This window comes from Bufo bufo, chromosome 4 (genome assembly GCF_905171765.1).
Source record: "Bufo bufo chromosome 4, aBufBuf1.1, whole genome shotgun sequence".
Taxonomy (NCBI): Eukaryota; Metazoa; Chordata; class Amphibia; order Anura; family Bufonidae; genus Bufo; species Bufo bufo.
Genome location: NC_053392.1, coordinates 291,677,180 through 291,700,911, shown reverse-complemented (window position 1 = coordinate 291,700,911; position 23,732 = coordinate 291,677,180). Strand labels below are relative to the sequence as shown.

The 23,732-nt window shown below is 48.8% G+C and overlaps 1 protein-coding gene across 2 annotated transcripts in view; it reads left to right on the top strand.

Annotated features, from left to right (window-relative positions):
- LOC120998137 (pleckstrin homology domain interacting protein) overlaps nucleotides 1-23,732 on the top strand; it is a 186,244-nt gene that overhangs the window by 88,770 nt on the left and 73,742 nt on the right. For both annotated transcript variants that reach the window (XM_040428675.1, XM_040428677.1), the window contains exons 24-25: nucleotides 7,132-7,251; nucleotides 14,260-14,367. In XM_040428675.1, coding sequence (XP_040284609.1) covers nucleotides 7,132-7,251; nucleotides 14,260-14,367 — 228 coding nt within the window. The remainder of the gene's footprint in view (nucleotides 1-7,131; nucleotides 7,252-14,259; nucleotides 14,368-23,732) is intronic.

The following is a 23,732-nucleotide window of genomic DNA, read 5'->3' as shown; positions in this document are numbered from 1 at the left end:
GCCTCAATTTTGTTACATGGTAACGATGGACCTGCAAGATGCCTACTACCATGTTCCCATATCCGAAGATCATCAAAAATTCCTCAGAATTGCAGTCTTTTTAAGAGGCCACCTCAGTCACTTTCAGTTTCAGGCTCTGCCCTTTGGCCTAGCATCGGCCCCAAGAATTTTTCCGAAAGTTATTGCGGAAGTAACGGCTCACCTGCATCTACAAGGTATCTTAATCGTCCCATTCCTGGATGATTTTTTGATTGCAGCAGATTCAGAAGACCGTCTTATCTCCCACCTAAAGATGGTCCAGGCTACCTTCACAGATCTGGGATGGGTAATAAATGTAAAAAAAAAATCGGATTTCACTCCTTCTCAGAGAAAGTTCTTGTGTTTTTTTTTTTTTTTGTTTTGTTTTTAGGAGTCCTTCTCGATTCCTGCTCACTAATGTCCTTTCTCCCCGAAGAAAAGCAGACAGCCATGTATCAGAAAGTCAGTCGTTTCTGCGATTTAAGAACCACGACCATCAGGGACGTCATGACCTTGTTGGGATCACTAACAGCAACAATTCCTGCAGTCAGGTGGGCACAAAGCCACACCAGAATTCTACAGGCTTTCCTACTGGATACATGGAACGGTGAGAAAGGTACCTTAGACAGAAGAGTCATTATTCCCCCCCAAGTGAAGTACTCTCTGGCCTGGTGGAAAATAAAGAAAAATCTTCAGACGGGGGTCTTTTGGCGTCAGGAAGATCAGCTTGTGGTTACTACAGACGCCAGCAGTCGAGGCTGGGGAGGTCATACCCAACATATGGTGGTTCAGGGCATCTGGGACCATTCTATGGCAGACGCCTCTTCAAATTTTAAGAGAACTAACAGCGGTTCACAAGGTCCTTCTAGCAATATAGGAAAGAAGGCCTCTTGGTCACATAAAGGTCCTTTCGGACAATACTACCTATCTAAACCAATACTGCCTAGCTAAACCAACAGGGCGGTACCCGAAACAAAGCTCTGGCATCGATAACAAGAAAAATATTTCTATGGTCAGAAATTTACGGCGGTTCACCTGAAAGGGAGCAACAATTTAATAGCAGACTACCTCAGCAGGCAGACTCTGAAAGAGGGCGAATGGTCCTTGAACACCAAGGTATTTCTTCAGATCACGGAAAAATGGGGCACGCCCGTTATAGACCTGTTCGCAAACAAGGTCAATCGGAAAGTGGCGCGGTTTGGTTCCCCATCTCCTCAGGACCATCCAGATATCTTAGACGCTCTGTCTCGCCCTTGGCCTCAGGGACTCCTATACGCATTTCCTCCCTTCAGCCTGATTCCAAGGACCTTAATGAAGGTAGTAGAAGAAAATATACAAATAATTTTGATTGCTCCTTACTGGCCCAGAAGAGCATGGTTCCCGCTGCTTCTCTCGTCCGGAATATCCTGGACCCTTCCTGTGAGTCCAGGTCTCCTACACCAAGGCCCGTTCCCTCATCCAGAGGTCGCTCATCTGAGATTGACTGCCTGGAAATTGAGCGGCTAAGTCTGAAGAACAGAGGTCTCTCTGACGCTGTAATATCCACCTTATTGAAAAGCAGAAAGAAAATAACCTCTAAAATTACCTCAGGGCTTGGAAAGCCTTTTTACTGTTTGCAGGAGATGAGATCCACCAGGAAGCCTTAGATAATATCCCCAAGATACTAGATTTTCTACAGTCTGGCCTGGAGAAAGGCCTCAAGCCTTCAACTCTTAAAGTCCAGATTACGGCTCTAGGGGTCTTCCTGGACACTAAGTTATCGGAGCACCCTTTAATCAAACGTTTCATTAAAGGGGCAATCAGAGACTCTCTCCTACTATCCGTGCTTCTGTCCCTCCTTGGGACTTAAATTTTAGTCCTCTCGGTCTTGAGGAATCCTCCTTTTAAGCCCATTGAGGAAATCTCCCTGAAGCTCCTGACTCTGAAGACTACCTTCCTTCTTGCAATCACTACAGCCAGAAGAATTGGGGAAATCCAGGCTTTCTCCTGCCGTTCTCCTTATCTGCAGATTCTTGACGATCGCATCATACTGAAGCACTGCCCGTCCTTTCTCCCGAAGGTGGTATCCAATTTCCACTGTAACCTAGAAATTACCTTACCATCATTTTGTGCCAAGCCTTCATCTGATCAAGAGCAAAAGTTTCATAACTTAGATGTAAGACGATGCGTTCTGGCCTACCTAAAATGTTCTGATAAATTTAGGAATTCAGACCATCTCCATGTCCAGTACCAGGGACCTAATAAAGGTAACGCAGCCAGCAAAGCCTCAATTGCCAGATGGATCAGGGACACTATATCCTTATGTTATACTCAGCAGAATCAAGAACCTCCAGCAGGCCTTAAAGCCCATTCAACAAGCCGTGTCAGCTTCTTGGGCCGAATCTGCCTCCGTCTCTATCAAACAGATCTGTAGAGCAGCAGCATGGGCAAATCCGATGACTTTCTTCAAACCTTATAAATTGGATGTGGTCCATAACCAGGACCTCTTTTGGACACAGAATCCTTTCTGCAGTGGTCCCCCCTAGATTTATTTCTCTAATAATCCTCCTGTTAAGTGCCGTTGGGGAGGCGCCGGGAAAAGGGTTAATTACTCTTACCGGTAATTGGATTTTCCAATAGCCTCCCCAACGGCACTGGGATTTCCCTCCCTTATGCAATATTTTCTGAGTGTCTTGTGGTTTGTATATGAATTAATATATAAATCTTTTTTGTTTGGCATCTCTACCGTGTACTCTATTTACTGACTTAGGTAAGGAGAGGAGGCCTTTTATGCTTCAAGCTTCTGTGTTGTTTCCTGTCCTGGGGCGGGGACACCCTCCTGTTAAGTGCCGTTGGGGAGGCTATTGGAAAATCCAATTACCGGTAAGAGTAATTAACCCTTTTCCACTCGAGGAAACCTCAAACAGTTGTATTCCCCATACATGGCGAGTTCGACAAGGTCCTCTCTAAGGCCTGGGACCTCCCGAAACATCGTTTTTCTGCTACGAAACTTATGGATACTCTTTATCCATTTCCTGCAGAAAATGTGCAGCAGTGGTCTTCTCCTAAGGTTGACCCGCCTGTGGCCAGATTAGCTAAAAATACGTCCATTCCTGTCTTGGACGGTTCGTCTCTACGGGATGCAGTGGACAGGTGTTTGGATTTTCTGTCCAAAGCCATCTTCACTCTGGCGGGCACTGGCCTGCCGCCCGCTTTCGCCTTGGCCTGGGTATCCAGAGTGCTTTCCGTATGGATGCAGCGCCCCCATCAGGACCTGGCGCAGCAGGATGCCTCTGCGGACACCTTGAATTTTGTCCTCCAGATGTCGCAGGCGACGAAGTTGCGAAGCTTCCTTTGATGTTAGCATTCTCTTTGCGCGTATCTCGGCTTTTTCGGTCACACAGCGTAGAGAAGTCTTGTTGAAGGTTTGGGACGCTAACGCTTCCTCTAAGCGTTCCCTCACTAACCTCCCCTTTTCGGGTTCCAGGCTTTTTGGTGCTAAGTGGACGAGATCATCTCGGACGCGACGGGGGCAAGAGTACCAACCTGCCCCAATCTAAATCCAAGCGCACCTTTTGGAGGTCGGTCCTCCGGTTCTAGGAACCAGTCCTTTCGTCGCTTCTCCTCTTCCAGATCTGCGGCGGCCCCCTTCCCGGGTGGCTCTCAGGACTCCCGTAAGAAACCTGCCTTTAAGCCCCAGCTTTCCTGGTGACCGCGGCCACAGTCAGCCCGCCCTGCTGCTCCCAAGCAGTCTTCCGCCTGAAGGGGCGCCCACACCTCTTATGGTGCGGGGCCGATTGCTCTCCTTTCAACAGGTTTGGAGAGCTCATATCCAGGACGCCTGGGCCCTGGAAATTTTAACATCTGGTTACAAAATAGAATTCCAGGCCTCCGGAGCGTTTCTTCTCTTCTCTTGGGTTCCGGGGGATCCGGTCCGAGCTTCAGCTCTTTTGCAGGCGGTCTCTTCCCTTTTGGACAGGGGAGTGATTATCCCAGTTCCCTTGGAGGAGCAAGACGCAGGTTTCTACTCCAACCTATTCGTGGTGCCAAAGAAGGAGGGATCGGTGCGTCCTGTTCTAGATCTGAAGCTGTTAAACAGGTCTCTGCGGGTCCGGAGGTTCCGGATGGAGTCCCTCCGATCCGTTATTGCTTCTCTTCTTCCAGGGGAATTCCTTGCGTCGGTGGACATACCAGACGCCTATTTGCATGTCCGTATAGCAGAATCTCACCACAGGTTTCTGCACTTTGCTGTCGGCGGGCAGCATTACCAGTTTGTCGCCCTGCCCTTTGGGCTGGCTACGGCCCCTCGGGTATTCACGAAGATCTTGGCGCTCCTCCGTACCAGGGGCATATCTCTGTTGCCCTAACTGGACGACATACTGATAAAGGCTTCCTCCCTTCCCCAGGCCAGGGACAGCGTCTGGATCACTGTTCAGACTCTGGAGCAGTTTGGCTGGCTGATCAATGTCCAGAATTCATCTCTTCTTCCCTCACAGAGGTTGACCTTCCTAGGGATGTTTCTGGACACCAGGGCAGCTCGGATATTCCTGCCGAGTTCCAAGTCCTCTCGAATTCAGGAGTCTGTATCTCTCCTACTGCGCTCTCGACGACTCTCCATCTGGGTTCTGGGGCTGATGGTGGCCCCTTTGCCCAGTTTTACACTCAGCCTCTACAGCGGGCGATTCTGTCCTTTTTGGGACAGGACGTTGCACAGTCTGGCCTCTCGAGTCCGTCTGCCTCCTCGGGTTGGCTTACCCCCCAAAACTTGATTTCAGGGAGGTCCTTTCTTCCGATCTCCTGGACAGTCGTCACCAGCCTCCTAGGTTGGGGTGGTGTTCTGCAGACCCGGACGGTGCAGGGGGTTTGGTCGGCGGCGGAGGCCCGCCTTCCGATCAACGTGCTGTAGCTCAGAGGAATTTCCCTCTCCCTTTCTCACTGGACTCCTCTCCTGGCAGGTCTCCCGGTAAGGGTCCAGTCGGACAATGCCACTGCCGTGGCTTACGTCAACCACTAGGGCGGGACCTGCAGCCGGACGGTGATGCAGGAGGCGGAGAGGATCCTCCAGTGGGCGGAGACTCATGTTCCAGTACTGTCGGCAGTGTACATCCCGGGGATCGACAATTGGAAGGCGGACTTTCTCAGCCACAAAACGGTGGATCCAGGAGAGTGGTCCTTTAAATACGGAAGTTTTCGTGGACATCTGTCGCCGGTGGGGCCGCCCGGATGTCGACCTGATGGCGTCCAGGCTCAACAAAAAGGTTCCCACGTTTCTGGCCCGTGCTCGCGACCCGGAGGCGTACGGGGTGGACGCGCTGGTGTCTCCGTGGTGAGGCTTCCCTCTCCTTTATGTCTTTCCACCTCTGCTACCGAAGGTCCTTCGCAAGATCACGTTGGAAGGGATTCCGACCATTCTCATCGCCCCCGCTTGGCCGCGCCGCGCCTGGTTCTCGGACGTCACTCGGATGCTGGCAGACGTGCCGTGGCCTCTTCCTCTCAGGGAGGACCTACTGTCTCAAGGACCGCTCTTCCACCAGAATTTACGGTCACTGCGTTTAACGGCGTGGCTGTTGAGACATCCTGAAGAAGAGGGGCTTCTCGGACTCTGTGGTGAAGACAATTATCAAGGCCAGAAAACCAGTTTCATCCCAGATATACTATCGTACCTGGAAGGCCTTTCTTGCCTTTTGTGAGAAACTGGACGGTTTTCCCCTTCGTTTCTCGGTTCCGGTGGTCCTCTCCCTTCTCCAGTCGGGTCTTGAGATAGGAATGTCCATGAGCTCTCTGAAGGGTCAGGTCTCTGCTCTGGCCATTTTCTTTCAGCGATCCCTGGCTCTGCTCGGTCCAGTGAGGACCTTCCTACAAGGGGTGGGGTGGCGCATTCGGTCCCTCCGTATGTTCCTCCCTTGCCCCCCTGGGACTTGAACTTGGTTCTGTCTTCCCTCCAGGCGGCTCCCTTTGAACCTTTTGATGGAGGTTTCTTTGAATCTTCTCACCTGGAAGGTGGTCTTTTTGGTGGCGATCACCTCGATCAGGAGGGTATCGGAGCTGGCCGCGCTTTTCTGTAGGGAGCCCTTTTTGGTCTTCCATCAGGATAAGGCGGTGCTGCGCCTGTTCCTTTATTTTGGCCCAAGGTGGTCTCCGCCTTCCACCTTAATGAAGATATAGTCCTGCCCTCTTTTTGTCCATCTCCGGCAAACCGCAAGGAGCGCGCTCTCCATTCCCTGGACGTTGTCCGGGCTCTGCGTGTGTACCTGTCGGTGACTGCCTCTTTCCACCGTACGGATTCCCTTTTCGTGATTCTGGAAGGGCTTCGTAAAGGTCTGGCGGCTTCCAAGGTCTCGGTAGCCCGATGGATTCGGTCAGCTATTGCCACGGCTTATCGTGCCCGTGGCAGGGTTACCTCCTGGGCTAGGCGTAATCGCGCCTCGGCATCTCATCTTTGTAAAGGTATGCAAGGAAGACCAGGTGTCCGCCTTACAAAGTTTTACTAGTTGCACCCTTTGGCATCAGCTGATGCTGTCCTTGGGCGCAAGGTATTGCAGGCGGTGGTTCCTGTTTGACCGCTGGGCGTTTTCTCCTGGAGGTGCCGGTTTTTCACACCCCATGACTGTTCTAGGACGTCCCATGGTCTGTGTCCCCCAATGGAATGTGCGAGAAAAGGAGATTTTTTTTTGTGAAACTCACCTGTAAAACCTTTTTCTCGTCTTTTTCATTGGGGGACACAGCTCCCTCCCATTCTTAACTGTTGTAGGAAGGGTTGGTTTAGTTCTTCGGGTCCTGAAGGTTTTCGGTCCGATGGCGGTATTCCGTTGTTCTGGTCTCTATGGCTTTGGTCTCCTTCTCCTACTGCTTTTGCACGCACTGGGGTCCTTCCGGTGGAACATGGGGGTATAGCCCAGGGAGGAGGAGCTTTCTTTTTCTATTTGCATAGTGTCTCCTGCTAGTAATGACCTAGGCTAGACCCATGGTCTGTGTCCCCCAATGGAAAAGACGAGAAAAAGATTTTACAGGTGAGTTTCACAAAAAATCTCCTTTTATCATTTTTACTTTCAATGGTTGAAACGGTTATAATTCTACATGCATCCATGAGAAAACCCTATTGTGGACTAATTCTGTATCCCTTGTCTTTACCAGCATTTACCAGTTGCAGAGCTAACTGAGCAAGGTTTGACCCTGGAAGACTGGTTGCCATCTGTGTGGATTACTGACACTATGCCAAGGCGATGTCCCTTTGTGCCACAGATGGGTGATGAGGTATTTACCTTTTTTTTTCTTTTCTTTTTTTCTATGATTTTCAAAGTAAATTGGTGTATGTGAGGGTTTACTTTACTATGTATCTGATGTTGTTTTGCTTGATGTTTTAGGCTACTTGGCACGGAGATCTGGCAAAAATGTCGAGAACGGGCATGCAGTGGTTTGTGTCCAGCCGCTTCTCGCCATTTTTGACGATATTTTTTTTTTTCAGTATTAAAATGTAAAAAAAAAAAAAAAAAAAAAAATATACATATGTGGTATCGTTGTAATCATAATCACCTGGAGAATAAAATAACAGGTCAGTTTTACCACATCGGAAACGGTGTTTAAAAACAAACTTTCTTTTTTAACAATTTCACCCCCATTTGGAATGTTTTTCCCACTTCCCTCCACATTGTATGCAACCATAGCAACCGTAAACGATGCTATTAGAAAGTACATCTTGTAATGCAAAAAACAAGCCCTCATAAGGCTATGCGAATGAAAAAATAAAGTTATGGCTTTAGGAAGGCTGGCAGTAAAAAATGAAAACAGAAAAAAATAAACGTGAAATCACCCGGTCTTAAAAGTGTTAATGGCCACCTTCTGTTGCGAAAAAAATATGGGTGGTCCCTGGGGGGAGAGGGTGCAAGGGCACTCTCCGTAGTGTACTGCTCTGTAACAGAGAATGTGAAAGAGAATAAGGGGCAGTAACGTAATATAAAAAACTAAGGTTTATTGGAATTAATTAAGATCCCTAATGGGGAAGACAAGCTCCTACCAGACAAACAAGACAGACAACATTATGGGGCCCAAGGGTGAGTCCCCAAAGGATAGGTCACTCAAGCAGAGCTGGCCAACAGTAAACACAAAAGATAGGTCTTAGGCAGATGCTGTAGACCTTGATTATGCCAGAAGGCAGGATACAGGGTAGATCTTACCGGTATGCCAGTCAGGACAGGTATAGTCCAAAACGCAGGAGGTGGAGGAGCTTCTCGTGTTCTGAAGAGCGTCCTCTGGTGGGTGATACCTGGGTTCCAAGGGGCTGCAGGGAAAGTCTATCCCTGTTGATGCCCTACTTGGCCTGTGAATCCCTATGGTATCAACCTAACACGAGGTCCTGTCCCCGCAAGGGGTGGCCACGTCCGGAACCTAACCCTATTAAATCACCCTAGATAGCCCTAAAGGAACAATGAGATGGTCCTGATGGTAGTAGGGGTGACCAGGGTGGGGTGGAAGAAATGGGTGTAAAAGATTTTTTTACACGTAATGCGTTTCGTTATCTCGGGAATATATCAGAATATGGAAGATACCTCCACTTTATTAAAAGAGAGACCCCCTAACTCTTCCGGGGACAGGGGTCATAAGTGGAGGATGTTATCTCCGCTCCGATCACCATATAGTCATATGTATAGATCAAAGGAAAGGGACGGGCCTATTGGTTGCACAGGCCTGACTAGGCCGGTATGGTCAAAATCAGCCCAGGTACCTGTGAATTGCAGAATGACAGAGGGAAATCTGTTCAAGTACCGCGCATGACAACAAACATTGTGAATGTATCATATAGTTGGTTAGTTTACTCACAGTTATAGTCGTGGAGCGTGTGTGACATGTGCCTAAACAAGCAACGCTCCCAGCCCAATATGATGATCTAGGTAGGAAGGAGGGATAAACAAGGAAAACCCTGTGGGTTGCGCAGACCTGATAGGACTAATAAAGTCCAAATCAGCCCAAATACCTATAGCACAAAAAAATAAATCAATGATCCATTCAGGACCTGTGCTTTACAGCAACCCTCATGGGAATGGCATAAAGATGGTTCAATTACTTACAGTTTTCCAATATGGAGCGCGTGTGGCGAATCCCATATGGGGCAGCAGTACAAATTGACTTGCCGCCTGTGTATCAGCGTCTGTCGGCGTTACTATGGGCGCCAAACAGTTTAAATGGGAGAGGCAGGCTGACTGTGCGCCTGCGTGCGGAGTGCGGCCGGCGTCATGTGACTATGCGTGTGTCAGATGACGCGGCGGTCCGCCTCCATCCCGGCGCATGCGCAGTCGTCAAAGAAGACAGCCCAGCTGCCGTGCGGCTACAGTGACGCGATACTGGGCGTTAAAGCCTGGGAGCGTCATCTGAGCGGGGCGCGGCATTGGCTGTGAGGTAAGGTTAGCGGCGGTGGGGGGAGTGGCTTGGTAGATACGGCCAGCTCCTACCACATCGCCTAAGCTCATGTGGGTGACAGTAAATCACCGACAGCATGGGACCTCAAGGAGGGGCATTAAATGGCAGGCAGCCCCCTTAGACCCAGGTAGGGTGTGATTGCCGCATGAAAGCAATAAAACAATAAATAACAATAAATCATACAGACCAATGAAATATGTTGACATATGGGTCACAAAGGTAGCATATGAATAAGGTGATAAACATATGCGTGGCTAAAACAACATCTGGATGGACCCAGATGTGGTGTAATGGCCACTGAGAGACATTAAGACCATATAAGACTCCAAGTGATTAGGGTCATAAGAGGACGTGTATGTCCGCTGGTAAAGTCGTGCTATTAGCAATGTGTAGCACGATCACGAGGCAAGGTGGCCCCTGCTATAGGGGGTAAGGTCCTAGGCTATAAAGAGGAGACCACAGCCACACCTGGAGTGATATAAAAAGAAAGGTACAGATGGTGAGAGTCAAAAGACACCACGCGGTCTAACGCTCGTAGCACATGCTAGTGCTGAGTAAAGAATTATATATGTAATGGGGGATTTGTCACAAGAAACAACCGAATTGTAACTGGTCATTAAGACCAAGGGGGTTGGTGGTTTTCAACCTGAAGATCCACCAACACTCCCTCTGGAGAATCCTCTTGTCCCAGTCCCCTCCGCGTGGTGGCTTCCTGACCACCTCCAGTCCCGTAAAGCTGATCCCTGATGAGCGTCCGTCATGGGCAGCCTGGATGTGTCTGGCTACTGGGTTATCCCTTTTATTGCGGATGTCGCCCAGATGTTCACCCATGCGTACCCGTAGCTCCCTGCGGGTCTTGCCGACATATCTGATGCTGCACTCGCAGGTGAGGAGGTAAACCACGCCTGCAGTGCGGCAATTGATGAAGTCCCGTATGTGATGGTCGGGATCCGCAGGGCCAACTGCAACCACTTTGCCCTGGGTAACATATTTACAGAAACTACATCTACCGCATTTGAAACAGCCATTCACTGGTTGATCCAGCCACGTCCTCTTTTTTGGAGGATTGTAGTGGCTGTGTACGAATTGATCCCTCAAATTGGTCCCTCTCCTGTAAGTCACTGATGGATAAGGGCTTACAACAGCAGTCAGATCTGGATCCATCAGGAGAGTGTCCCAGTTATGTGCTAGGATCTCCTTAATCTGTCTAGCCGCCGAATCAAATGTACCAATGATGCGTAGTTTATTTTGTTGTGGACCAATTGTGGGACCACCCATGGGATGTAGGAGTGTGGAGCGTGTCTCCTGCCTGGCCCTTTGATAGGCCTTTCTTAACGTATTGTCCGGATAACCCCGTGCCAGGAAACGTTGTCTGAGCTCGTTTGCCTGTCGTGAGAATTCCTTGGGATCCGAATAGTTGCGCCTGAGTCTCAGATATTGACCCACAGGGATCCCACGTTTCAATGGGACAGGATGACAACTGTCCCACCGAAGGAGTGAATTTGTGGATGTCTCCTTGCGGAAAATAGTGGTCTGTAGACCTCCCTTGGTGTCTCTTGAGATGCAGATGTCTAAAAAGGGCAAGTTGTTGTGTACAATCACCGATGTGAATCGGAGATTGATGTTGTTGATATTAAGCTCATCCATCAACCTCTTGAACTCGTCCTCTGACCCACTCCACAGGATGAAAATATCATCTATGAAGCAGGCCCAGAGGGGTGGCTCGGGAACCAGACGACCCAGAGGGGTGGCTCGGGAATTCTTCAGATGTCGGAGAATTATCAACCAAACGGCCCCGGAGGGTTGTTTGGGAAACTGTGAGCTATCCTCCACTGTACTCCATATACCAATTAGGTGTGTCACCAAAGACTATGGTCTCCTCCCACCAGGGAGGAAGGGCGGAGGTGACCGAGGAGGAAATATGTCCTGCTCTGGCCTGCTCGTGCGCAGTTCTACCTCTCAGCATCTAGGCATGGCAGTTGCAGGCTGTGCTGGTGGTGATTTAACAATCAAACCACCCAGGGGGAATCTTTCAGATGTGCTCCCCTAGATTAGCGCAGGTGGAGTATTATCAACCAAACTGCCCTGGAGCGTGGATTGGGAACTTACAGAGGTCCTCCATTGGCTTGCGCAGGTGGTGACCTATCAACCAGACGACCCAGAGGGGTGGCTCGGGAATTCTTCAGATGTCGGAGAAATATCAACCAAACGGCCCCGGAGGGTGGATTGGGAAACTGTGAGCTATCCTCCACTGTCCGGGATAGGACACAGACCCAGTCTGGTACCACACCATCAGGGTGGTCCTCCGCTTATGTGGGCTGAGTGGGGCAGGACTACCTGTGATGCCCCTGCCAAATGGACAAGAGGCAGGAAGGGGTTAAATTCCTTAGACTTAAGGTATTTGGCCTGCAGAGAGGAAACACCGGAAAATCCAGTGCCGGCTGCAAAGAGGCGGCTTACCTTGAATGGTTAACCCAGCTTAGAGGACCGGAGGCGGAGCTCAGCAGGCACCTGGGGGAGGGGGACAGCTAGGCGGGAAGAATTTGCGCCTGAGTGACAATCCAGCCCCCTCCATAACTGGAATGAAAGTTGTGGCCCTGTAGGCTGCAAAGCCGGGACATAAAGTTCGGCGGACGTACTGCCGGTCGGCTTCAACCAGAAGGACTTGGATCGGGATGTGCCTGCTTGCGTCCACCGGCCGCGGGAGCCCACCCCTTTGGCCGCAATAAACAGCGCGGGTCGAGTAAAGGTAGGCCCGAAGTGAAGCCGGTAAATTGTTAAATCTGCTTTTAATTAAAGCCTTTAAGATACACTCTGGTGCTCCAAATCAAAGTACCCCCCAGGGGTTAATATCCACACGTGGCTGAGACTAGACGCTGACACATAGATGGTCAATGCAATCTCTAATTTATTACAGAAAGTAAGCGATATATGTATCTTCAGAAAAGGGCAGTACTTTCTGAGGCCCAGGCATTATTTCATTGGTCAAAAAGGAAAAAGAGATAAGAGAAACAGAGATAACACTCCAACATCTGCGCAGTGTGTACCACTTTAGAATGTGAACTAATGTAAACATCTAAGTATCCACCATGTTCTAATGGCGTCCATTCTAACAATAATACTGCATACGTCATATGTGACACTTCAAAGAGGTGCTTCTCTATAGGCAGTGAATAATATACACATATCATCAAGTCATATGATTGGCTTATGCATTCCACCACAATCTATATACCTCCCTTGGGACACCTGTACAAAGATGAGAAAACAGACACTTCCCACAGCACAGCTCTTTGCCCCCCCCCTCTCTTCTCCAGTCTTGAAACAAAGAGGGAGGTGGGAGGCACTTGAAGAAGAAAAGGTTAACTCATTACAGTCCTAGAGATACAAAAATATAGAATAAAATTCACACATCTTTAACACCGGGGCCTAAATTTTCGGCGCCTGGCCGGGCAGCGGAGGGTCCATAGCGGCGCTCTCAGGCGCCCTGATTGCATAACGGCCGCAGATGCCCACCCCGCAGGCCGGATAACGTGAGGCCCCCGGAATGCTAGGAATGCACCTTGTCAGATAGCGGTCACGGACCCCGCAGGTCGGGAAGAATAGACGCAAGCTGCAGGACTTAGAGCTAGATAGGGGAACCCAGGCCCCCAGATATGGACAGAGGCCCAAAACGTACATCCGGGGGCTGAGGTAATGTGGGGCCCTCACCAGGGCATGGTCCACTTTGAAGAAAAATGTTCTCCATTTTAGGACGAGGTGACCAAGGGGGGGAGGAGGTGAGAGCTGAGTATACTTATCTATCCAATCCAGACTACTCACCCCATCTTCTTCCTCTTCTCTTTACCCCTTCTCAGAGTACCAGCAGGGTCCCCTCTTCAGCAGCTCGCACCTGAAGTGGCAGGAGACTGGAATGGCGGAGGGTGTCGCCGGATTCGGGTGACCCTTTGGCTGGCGGGAAGCAGGGGAGTTGGGCTGCCCTGTCTACTTCTGCTTCTTGGGGAGGGCGAGCGGTGAGGGAATCCGACACCGGTCTAGGTCCCGGGGTAGACAGAGGGGCAAGCGCCTCTGTTTCCCCTACCTAAATGTGAAAAGATGACACTAAAAAGTAAAAATAAGAAAGGGAAGCCACCCTGCAAAAGCAGGGAGGTCTGCCTCCTACGACGCTAGGCTAAAAACTGATATGCTCTCTCCAGGCTGGAGGTGGTATAGCCGGCAGGGGAGGAGTTATCACTTTTCAGCCTAGTGTCGTCGTCTCCTAGTGGCAGCAAGCAGCTATACCCATGGTCCTGTGTTCCCCAATGATACGAGCGAGAAACAATATTTTCAACATACCGTACAATGTTCTTTTCTGACCTATCGTAAGTTGAAACTAGATTCCACATACAATGTCTCATACTGTGATCCAACCAACCAAGGTCACTTCTTTGGTAAGATAGGTGTATTAGTTGCTATTCCTGACTGTTATATGTAAGGACTTGTTTTATCTGTCTTAGTTATCTGCTTGTTTCTCTTAAATCTTCATTTTCTCTTATCTTGGATGACATTTTGGGGCTTTGGAACCGATTACTCAACTTACAATGGTTTCAACATACAATGGTCGCCCTGGAACCAATTAATATTGTATCTTGAGGGACCACTGTACTTGTAGACAATAGCTGTGTAGACCTGAATGTGTTCTTTCTTGTACTTTGCTGTTAAGCATGTGGGACTAAATAGTGCCAATAAGGTTTAGGTATCACATTGGGGTATAACTTTATGTGCTCACATTTTAAAGTCTAAGTGTATGGCTTTTTATCTTGCTTGTGAAGTAATATTAATGAATCGCTTTCAAATTTTGTTCTGCAGGTATACTATTTTCGTCAGGGTCATGAAGCATATGTTGAAATGGCCAAAAAGAATAAAATTTATAGAATCAATGCTAAGAAGCAGCCATGGCATAAAATGGAGTTAAGGGTAAGTTTCTCCATAAATAAACTTTAAATTACTGTCATCAGAAAATAATTAATTTGTGCTTGCACTTTTACTTTATCATTGCATGTATTGTGTACGATATTGAAGGGAATCTGTCACCTCACTTTACTGTGTGAAACAAATGGCAATGCTGTGTAGTGCTGTGTAACATGAATAAAACTATGCTTTTGTCTGGGTTAGAGAACTTTCAAAACACCAAAAAAAAAAACTTTGGTATGCAAATTAGAACCAAAGTACTCCCTTCCTAAAATAAACTGAAAAAATGATTAAAGGGTTTCTATCACTTAGTTTCACCTATTTAGCTTTCAGACACTAGCGATCCGCTAGTGTCTGCTTTATCTAACCATCCTAATATAAGAGCTTATTGTCCTGCCGTTTAGCTAAAAAAATAACTTATATAGATATGCAAATGAGCCTCTAGGTGCTATGGGGGCGTGATTAGCACCTAGAGGCTCCGTCTACCTTAACAAACTGCCGCCGCCCAGCGCGTCCCTCCAGCCCGCCCATCTCCTCCGGAATGCGATGCTCCTCGTATTCGGCGCATGCGCAGTGAATGTCTGATCGCTTCCCTGCTCAGACATCTCCACTGCGCCTGCGCCGATGACGTCATAGTGCTCCGAGGAACAGGCGCAGTGGAGATGTCTGAGCAGGGAAGCGATCAGACATTCACTGCGCATGCGCAGAACAGAGACGCGCACGGAGAGGATCGCTTCAGCTGGAGATGGGCGGGCTGGAGGGACGCGCTGGGCGGCGGCAGTTTGTTAAGGTAGACGGAGCCTCTAGGTGCTAATCACGCCCCCATAGCACCTAGAGGCTCATTTGCATATCTATATAAGTTATTTTTTTTAGCTAAACGGCAGGACAATAAGCTCTTATATTAGGATGGTTAGATAAAGCAGACACTAGCGGATCGCTAGTGTCTGAAAGCTAAATAGGTGAAACGAAGTGATAGAAACCCTTTAAGAAGTCATACACACCCCAAAATGGGATTAGCAAAAACGAAAGAATGTCCTGCAAAAAAATTAGCCCTCACACATAGACATAACTATAAAAAAAAGTTATCAGTGTCGGAATACGGCGATGACCAGAAAAAAATCATATATTTTTTTTCAAGTTGTGGGTCTTATTTTATATATATATTTTTTGGTTAGTATTAAAATGCAAGAAAGTGTGGTATTGCTGTAATCATACTGACCCAGAGAATACAAGTCTTGCCACATGGTGAACGCTATAAAAACAAAGCCCCTAAAACTGTAGTGGAATTGCATTTATTTATTTATTTTTTCAATTCCACCCAATTTTTTTTTTCAGCTTCCCTCTACATTGTATTCTATATTAAATGGTTCACAAAAAAGAGGGTCAAACAGGAAAGGCGGTGAAGCCTATCTGAACACTGCTCCAAAATTGAGAATTAAACTATTGTGAGGGGGCAGTAACTAAATAAAACATCACTTTTAATCACATCAAGGATAAAAAAAAGGCCCCTACAGACAAACAAACATGTAAGGAAGGTGATATCGAAACCAATGTGACAAAGTTGCCCACAGCGGCTACGATAAGACCATCAGGTAAAGAGTGACCACACGGTGCATGACGTGAAATGTAGAACTCAGCCGGGTACCTAAAGGAAATACCGTATAAGGCTGAGATGTCACCGTGGGTTCAGTTGGTGGACTAGCGAAGAATGTATCAAGTCAGGAAAATAAAGGGTATTGGTATGGTGTATACACTGACCCTAGTGGATCCCTACTTGTCCTAGTCCACCCTACTAATGTATCCTGGGAACGGGGTCCAAAAAAACCCGCAAGGGGTGGCCCCGACTGGAACTCTGGTTCTACGCTGGATGCCCTGTTGAGGCCCTAGACAGCGGTAGAGGAACCATATACCCATTGGGTGATACAAGTCATGGCTAGAGAATCCTGATTGAGGTTGTTGGAAAAAACTATCCCAACCAAACCCAATCAGGCTAGTAGCAAAAAATATATACTTAAGTATATTAAATGGTTGCACTAGAAAGTACAACTTGTCCTGAAAAAAAAAAAAAAAAAGCTCTCATACGGCTATGTGAATGGAAAAACAAAGGTTATGGCTCTGGGAAGACAGGGAGCGGAAAACGAAAATGCAAAAAATGCCCCTGAAGGGGTTAAAGAACCAGGACAGGAAGTAGAATACATGGAGTGATTAAAAAATTATTTCCAGAAAATCCTCCAACCTTACATAGAATATTCACATGTAGTCTGTTAACCCCCTTAAGAACCCTGCTATTTTTCACCTTAAGGGCCAGTCCATTTTTTGCAAATCTGACGTGTCCCTTTTATGTGGTAATAACTCTAAAACGCTTTTACTTATCCAGGCCATTCTGAGACTGTTTTCTCGTCACATATTGTCCTTCATGAGTGGTAAAATTTAGTCAAAATATTTCATTTTTATTTATAAAAAAAAATACAAAAATGTCCAAATTTCAATTTCTCTACTTTTATAATATAGTTTATTATAAAGATAGTAATAACTCCAAAAATAGTTATTACTTTACATTCCCCATATGTCTACTTAATGTTTGGATCACTTTGTGAATGCTATTTTATTTTTTGGGGACGCTAGAAGGCTTAGAAGTAAATCTTGTAATTTTTTAGAAAATTTCCAAAACCCACTTTTTAACCGCCTCCGGACAGCCTAACGCAGGATCGCGTTCCGGAGGCGGCTCACTCAGGCACAGTCACGCATATACGCGTCATCTCGCGAGAGGCGAGATTTCCTGTGAACACGCGCGCACAGGCACTGCAGGTAATCGAGTGGATCTGCAGCCTGCCAGCGGCGATCATTCGCTGGCAGGCTGTAGATCCGATTTATTTTTTTAAAAAATTTTTTTTTAACCCCTTAAAGGTATATTAGACGCTGTTTTGATAACAGCGTCTAATATACCTGCTACCTGCGGCAGGGGTGGCTCCATCGTGTTCCACTTTAGTTGCCCCTCTGCGGGCGCGTACTCGGGTACCTGGCAGTCACCCAGTCCCCAAATCTGCTTCCGCAGTGGAATTCCGGCAGTCCCACGGTTCCCGTGTTGAGTCTGCCGAGGGGGTGGTCATTGCTGCACCTGAAGATGTCGGAGGGTGAGTATATTAGATTAGGGTCTCCCACCCTCCTTCCCGGGCCTGGGCGCATTTTCCCCTCTCCTCCCTGGATACCTTCAATACAGCTCTCATTGCTGTGTGGGTAATTGCCTTGCCTCTGACTCTAAGGGCCATGGGTTCGTATACCAAGCTGTATCTTGGCTCCAGAAGCCCCCTGGCCTTCCGTTTTTCACTCTCTGGGGGTTGCTTCTTCTGTTCTCTCCCCCACCTGGCCCCCGTTCGTCGCGGCAGCTCTGGGGCACTTCCGCGATCGCGGTCGTTCATTCACTAATTTAGGCCCCGGCTTTTCGGGCCTACTAGGCCGCAACTCCCACCCACTTTCTGATCCTTCCCGGGCTTACTCCGTCACCTCCCCTCTCCTGCCTGCCAATCCAGCCCCAGGTTCCCTGCTCTCTTTCAGAGGGGCGGTTCTTCCTCCGGCTGTCGGCTCCTGCTCTCTCCGGATCGCCATCTTCTGCTCTCTGCTTGGGGTGCGCTGCACTGCTCCTGGGGTCTGGTAGGCAGCCTCTGGCTGAATTGATCTGCAGGCTCCTTTCCCTCCCTCCTCTCTTGTTTGCTGCATTCTCCTGCAGCCCTGCCACCTGCTCTATAGCTGCTGCAGCACCTCTTGAACGTGGCATGCGGGGACAGATAGGACAGCCCTGCTGCTCTTTCAGTCTCCTCCTCTCCCAGCCTCCCTATCGGATCGCCATGTATTTACGTGCGTCTGTTGTCTATGAAGGTTTCCATGAGGTCGCCTTGTCCCCCCTCCCACCCTTTTTGTGTGTAGGTCCCCCCTGAATAGGCTCCCTTCATGTCAGGCCATGGGAATCTTGCCTGACTCGCCCAATCCCTGGCGGAGTCGCTGGAGCGCTACCTACAAATTGCGGTTTCCTTCCCCCAGGGTCCTCCCTACAGTGGGTCACGCTCAGGTACCGGGTCACGCAAGAAGTAGCCCACAGACCCTCCTCGGGTGGTCTCAACTAGCCTCCACCCCTCCTCGGCATCCTTGGGTCGCCCCAGGACAGGCCTGAGGCTGGTGACGAAGCCTTCTCTGTCAGTTGCCTCTGGGGACACCTCTGCACGATTCCCTCGGAACAGAGCATCAGGCGGTCTTCCACCATGCAGAATCCCTCTGTGTGGTCAAGTCAAACGTGCACGGTGGTACCTACCCTACCCAGGTTTGGTGCCACTCTAGTGGACTTTCGGATGGCGCTCTCCTGACTGCACAGGTGTTTACCGCTCAGGTAAGGCAGCCGTCACCGTGCTTAGCAACTGGGACACCTACGCGGTGTCTCTGGTACGTACGCCCTCGTAGGCTGTACACAACACACCTTCCTGGTTCCCCTATCCAGGGGCTATGTTCTGGGCAAGCTGATAATTCAGGCAATCGCCACTTATAGGGTTGGTAACCCTTCTCGGCCTCTAAAGGTTCTTTTGTAGCTGACGAAGGGAAAGGGAGTTCCCGAAACGTGTCTGGGCTGCACACCTGTGAAAGAAGCACCTCCACACCTTATGCATGGCCATGCTAAGAATATCGTAATATACGAACATTCGGATATTCAGGACGCAGAGTATAGAATCTGATATTCATTGCTCTCCACTGTCCGGATGCAAATCACGCCCGAAATCCCGCGAGACCTGGGACCAGCAAATTATAGGAGCTACAAGCGAGACGCCGGAAGTGTTCCACGCTGCTTACCTACCTCTGTGAATTTTATGTGATGGGCATGATACCGGAATAAGCGCTATAACTTTACCTTATACAACTTGGGCTCAAGGACATTGAGGTGCGTACTACTATATGAGTAGGAGCCGTACGGCCCATGTGTGAATTGCCAGATTATACCAACACTGGATTAGTGCGCAAGAACTTGAAACCTCAATACTAACTTGAGTGTGCGCATTGGACATTGAAGCGCAACATTATTAACAAGTTATATGATCCAGATACATTTTGTATTTCAGCGTTTTGGAATATAAGGGACTGATTATACACAGCAACTCCATTGTGTGGACTCCAGTATTATTCATTTTATCTTGTAGATTTTATTAGTCAATTGCAGTTTTTATTGTATACCATACACATGTTATAATTGTGATTTAATTAAATTTTATTCACACTATTATTGTGGTCCAAGTGTTGAGTGCTCGCCCTAACTTTGGTTTTTGCTATTCTTTTGTAGTGCCTGTACCAGAGAATACAGGCCGGCTTCTATGCCGTGGCGGTTACATCTGTCTGTTTCCAGCCGCCTTGTTACTTTCATAGGTAGAGTTCCAACACCTACTCCAGATGCTGTAGCCATTACTCCTGACTTGCTCTTTGGTGTTCCATGCGGCGCTATTTCCCCCTACCGGGCGAGATATACAGGCCGCCTTCAATTGCCGTAGCAATTGCACCTGTCTGTTTCCAGCCACCTTGCTCCCTTCCCGGGTAGAGTACCTACACCATCTCCTGATGCCGTATCCAGTATCCCTGGCGGGCTCTATTGTGTTCCTTGCGGCACTATTTCTCCCTTTCCGGCGAGATATAGACGCCACTCTCAATTGCTGTAGCAATTGCCTCTGTTTGGTTCTAGTGGGCACCAGGCTGCCACCTTGTTCCCTTGATAGGTAGAGTGCCTTCACTATCTCCAGAGGCTGTTGCCGTTGCTTCTGTCTGGCTTTATGGTGTACCTTGCGGCACTATTTCTCCCTCACCGGACGTTATATTGAGGCCAACTTTTATTGCCGTGGCCACTGCACCTACCTCATCATAGTATCCACCAAACAGCCATCTTACTCCCTTCTTAGGTAGTGTTCCTGCACCGTCTCTGATGCTGTAGCCGTTACACCTGTCTGGCTCTATGGTGTACTATGCGGCCCTGTTTCCCTCTTTTTAGGTGAAATGGAGGGCCTCCTTCAGTTGCCATTGCACTTACTTAATTGTGGTGTGCACCTGTCATTCTTTGTGGTACCGTGCGGTAGGGATCGACCGATTATCGGTTTGGCCGATATTATCGGCCGATATTGAGGATTTTGAACGTTATCGGTATCGGCATCTATTTTGCCGATATACCGATAACATATGGGGAACACAGAACGCGCTGCTCTCAGCGCTCTCTGTGTTCCCTCCGCAGCACAGGGGAGAAGGAAGCAGTGTTTCCTCCCCCTGTGCTGCTGCTGCCGCCAATGAGAGGAGAGAACATAAGAGAAGGGGAGGGGCTGTGGCCGCTGCGCCACCAATGAAGATAAGCCTTTCATTCATTCATTCATTCATTCATTCATTCATTCATATACAGGAGGCGGGAGCTGGCTGCAGAATCACATAGCCGGCTCCCGACCTCTATGAGCGGCAGCTGCGGTCCGCGGTAGTTAACTCCTCAGGTGCCGCGGATCGCAGCTACCGCTCATAGAGGTCGGGAGCCGGCTATGTGATTCTGCAGCCAGCTCCCGCCTCCTGTATATGAATGATTAAGAGACTTATCTTCATTGGTGGCGCAGTGCGCCCCCCACCCCCATCCCAATCGTAAAAACATTGGTGGCGCAGTGCGCCCCCCCCACCCAGTATTAATCATTGGTGGCAGTGGCCACAGGATCCCCTCCCCTGCTCCTCCGATCGGAGCCCCAGCTGTGTAATCCTGGGGCTCCGATCGGTTACCATGGCAGCCAGGACGCTATTGAAGCCCTGGCTGCCATAGTAAGCTCCATGCTGCTGTGTGCACTATGCACAGAGCAGCAGGGACAGTGTGAGCTCCTATTCCCCCTGATAGAGATCTATCAGGGGGAATAGGACAAGGGTTCTAGTCCCTAAGGGGGTTAAAAGTTAGTAAAAAAAAAAAATATATATATTAAAGTATAAATGAAAAAGATTTTTAAAAAAAAATACACATTAACAATAAACAAAAAAATACACATTAACAATAAACATATTAATTTTCAGCAGATTTGTGTAGGAATTTTTATTTTTTTCTCAAAAATGAAAATTCCCAGAATATCGGTATAAATTATCGGCTATCGGCCTGAAAGTTCACAAATTATCGGTATCTGTATCGGCCCTAAAAAATCAATATCGGTCGATCCCTACCGTGCGGCCCTATTTTCCCTTTCCAGAGCGGGCTATAGGTACCATTGCTACGTGGCAGCCGTTGCACTTCTCTGGTCCTAGGGTCCACCATGCGGCCACATCGCTCTAATCTTAATTCTAGTACCTCTACCATCTCCAGATGCTGTACCATTGCACCTCTCTGGTCGTGTCTCTACAATACACAGCCGTATTTCTACCTTACAGGTTGAGGACCTGCTCCCTCCAAATGCGGTCGCATTCCTGGATGCTGTGACTTTGTTTCTACCCTCCTTAGAGTGCAACATGCAGCCGCTTTACCTCGGTTTTAGGCGTGCATTTTTAGTACCCACGTCCTGGACCCTATAGTGCAATCTGTGGCCCATACAGTTTCTGTATTACTGGGTGCTTCCTTCCCCGGGCTCTTAGCTGCGGATGTTGGTTACTTCCCTTTTTGGTTCTTCCATTCATCTGCCACTCCGTTACTGTCGTGCTCCTTGTACTTTCTCAAGACACTGTCCACAACGGCCATCCTGGTTCAGCATGTACATGGTAACCATATCTGGCAGGGGTGGGCCAGCCCAACCCCCACCTCCACCCTGTCGGTCTATTGCTATTTCTGGTGTACCCAGTATAGGGCTGATCTGTTCTGATCTGATGGGTGGTCCACATACAACCACGCTCCCTACACCATGGCCAGGTGGTTTTTGGCTTTTGCGCTAGGGTTGCTCTTGCCATCCCTATCAAATACTACTGTCTGCTGCACTCCGTGTCCCCCATATTATATAGGAGTACCCGCGTTGTTTTCTATTACAGAGCGGACCTTTCCTGGTGGAGTAAAGTGATCTCACTGGATCTTCTCTGTGTTGGGGTCCATGGCTGGGTGAGCATCGGCTGCTGCAGCAGTTTTTGGCCATCACCGGATGTCCTCCGCCACACGGAATCCTTCTGGGGTCAGCGCCATTATCCTCGCTGGACGTCCTCCCTGATGAGTTAGGGACAGAGCCACTGAGCGCCACACACCTGCCTGGTAGGTGAATTTTCTGCTGCTCGCTCAGGCATCGGACAGGGTTCCGTAGTTCCTTCTGGGTCCGGGTGTTCCTTTATATTCTCTGCTTAGTTGTACTATCTAACAGAGGGCAGTCCCCTGGGACCTGGCTATCGTCTGCGCCTGTCTGGTACTCTCTCCCCCTGGGAGTCTTCTGTATGTCGGTCGCAGCTGGTTTCTACATTTCCTGTAGTCACTCCCTTTTTTTTTATAACTACTTTGTCATTCCTTATGCATATGGGTGTCTGTTGTTTTAGTGGTACAGCCCTCCCCGGGACAATGTATGCTGATTGCTAGCCACTATTCTTAGAATGGCTAGTTGTCCATGGCCAATTCTTTCCCATATGATGGCTCTTTTCATTTTTTATTGGATATTCTAGTTTTTGTTGTCCTCTGGTGGTTCAGTTCCTGGTTCCTTGTGAGCCCATAGCGGGTACTCCTTTCTGGATTCCCCGTTCTTCTGACCACACAGATTCTGTATGATAATCGTTGTTTGGGAGGGGCCTGGGTTGAGTGTTCCCCTTGCGGGTTCCATTAGCCTTGTGGACCTCTTGGGATTCGTGTCTATCTTCCCATCCTCCCACGTCAAGTACCTGGTGTTGAGTGGTTGGTGCTACGGCCTGCATTTCCACCTTATGGTCTCCTTCGGGAGGGACTTCCTCCTGTTTGTAGAACTTTCCTCCTTAGACTGTTGGGAGTGCTCTCCTTTTCCTCCCATGTCCCTCAGTCCAGTGTGTCCCTACTGAGATTTCCTGGGCCTGCATCTCCCTGATACTTCATTTGAGGCTCGTTCCTCGTCTCCTGGTTTTGGGATGCAGGGTTTACCTGGCCTTTACTTCAACCCCCTCCCTTTCCAAGGGTTGGCGTTTTCCCTTAGCGCCTTTGGGGTTTTCGCCTTTCAATAGGACGCTTCGCTTCATCACCTGCTTCTCGGTGGGGGAAGTCCTGCTCCCTTCATTTGTGAGCCTTGCTATGGCTTCCCTCACTCCAGGGTGCCCCTGTTAAGATTTCCTGGGCCTGCATCTGGTCCCCTTCTTTCCCTGATATTTCATTTGGCCGGAGTTTCTCCGGTTTTGCGCTTCTCAGCGATATTTTGTTTTCAGAGGCTCGTTTCTCGTCTCCTGGTTGGGGATGCAGGTCTTATCTT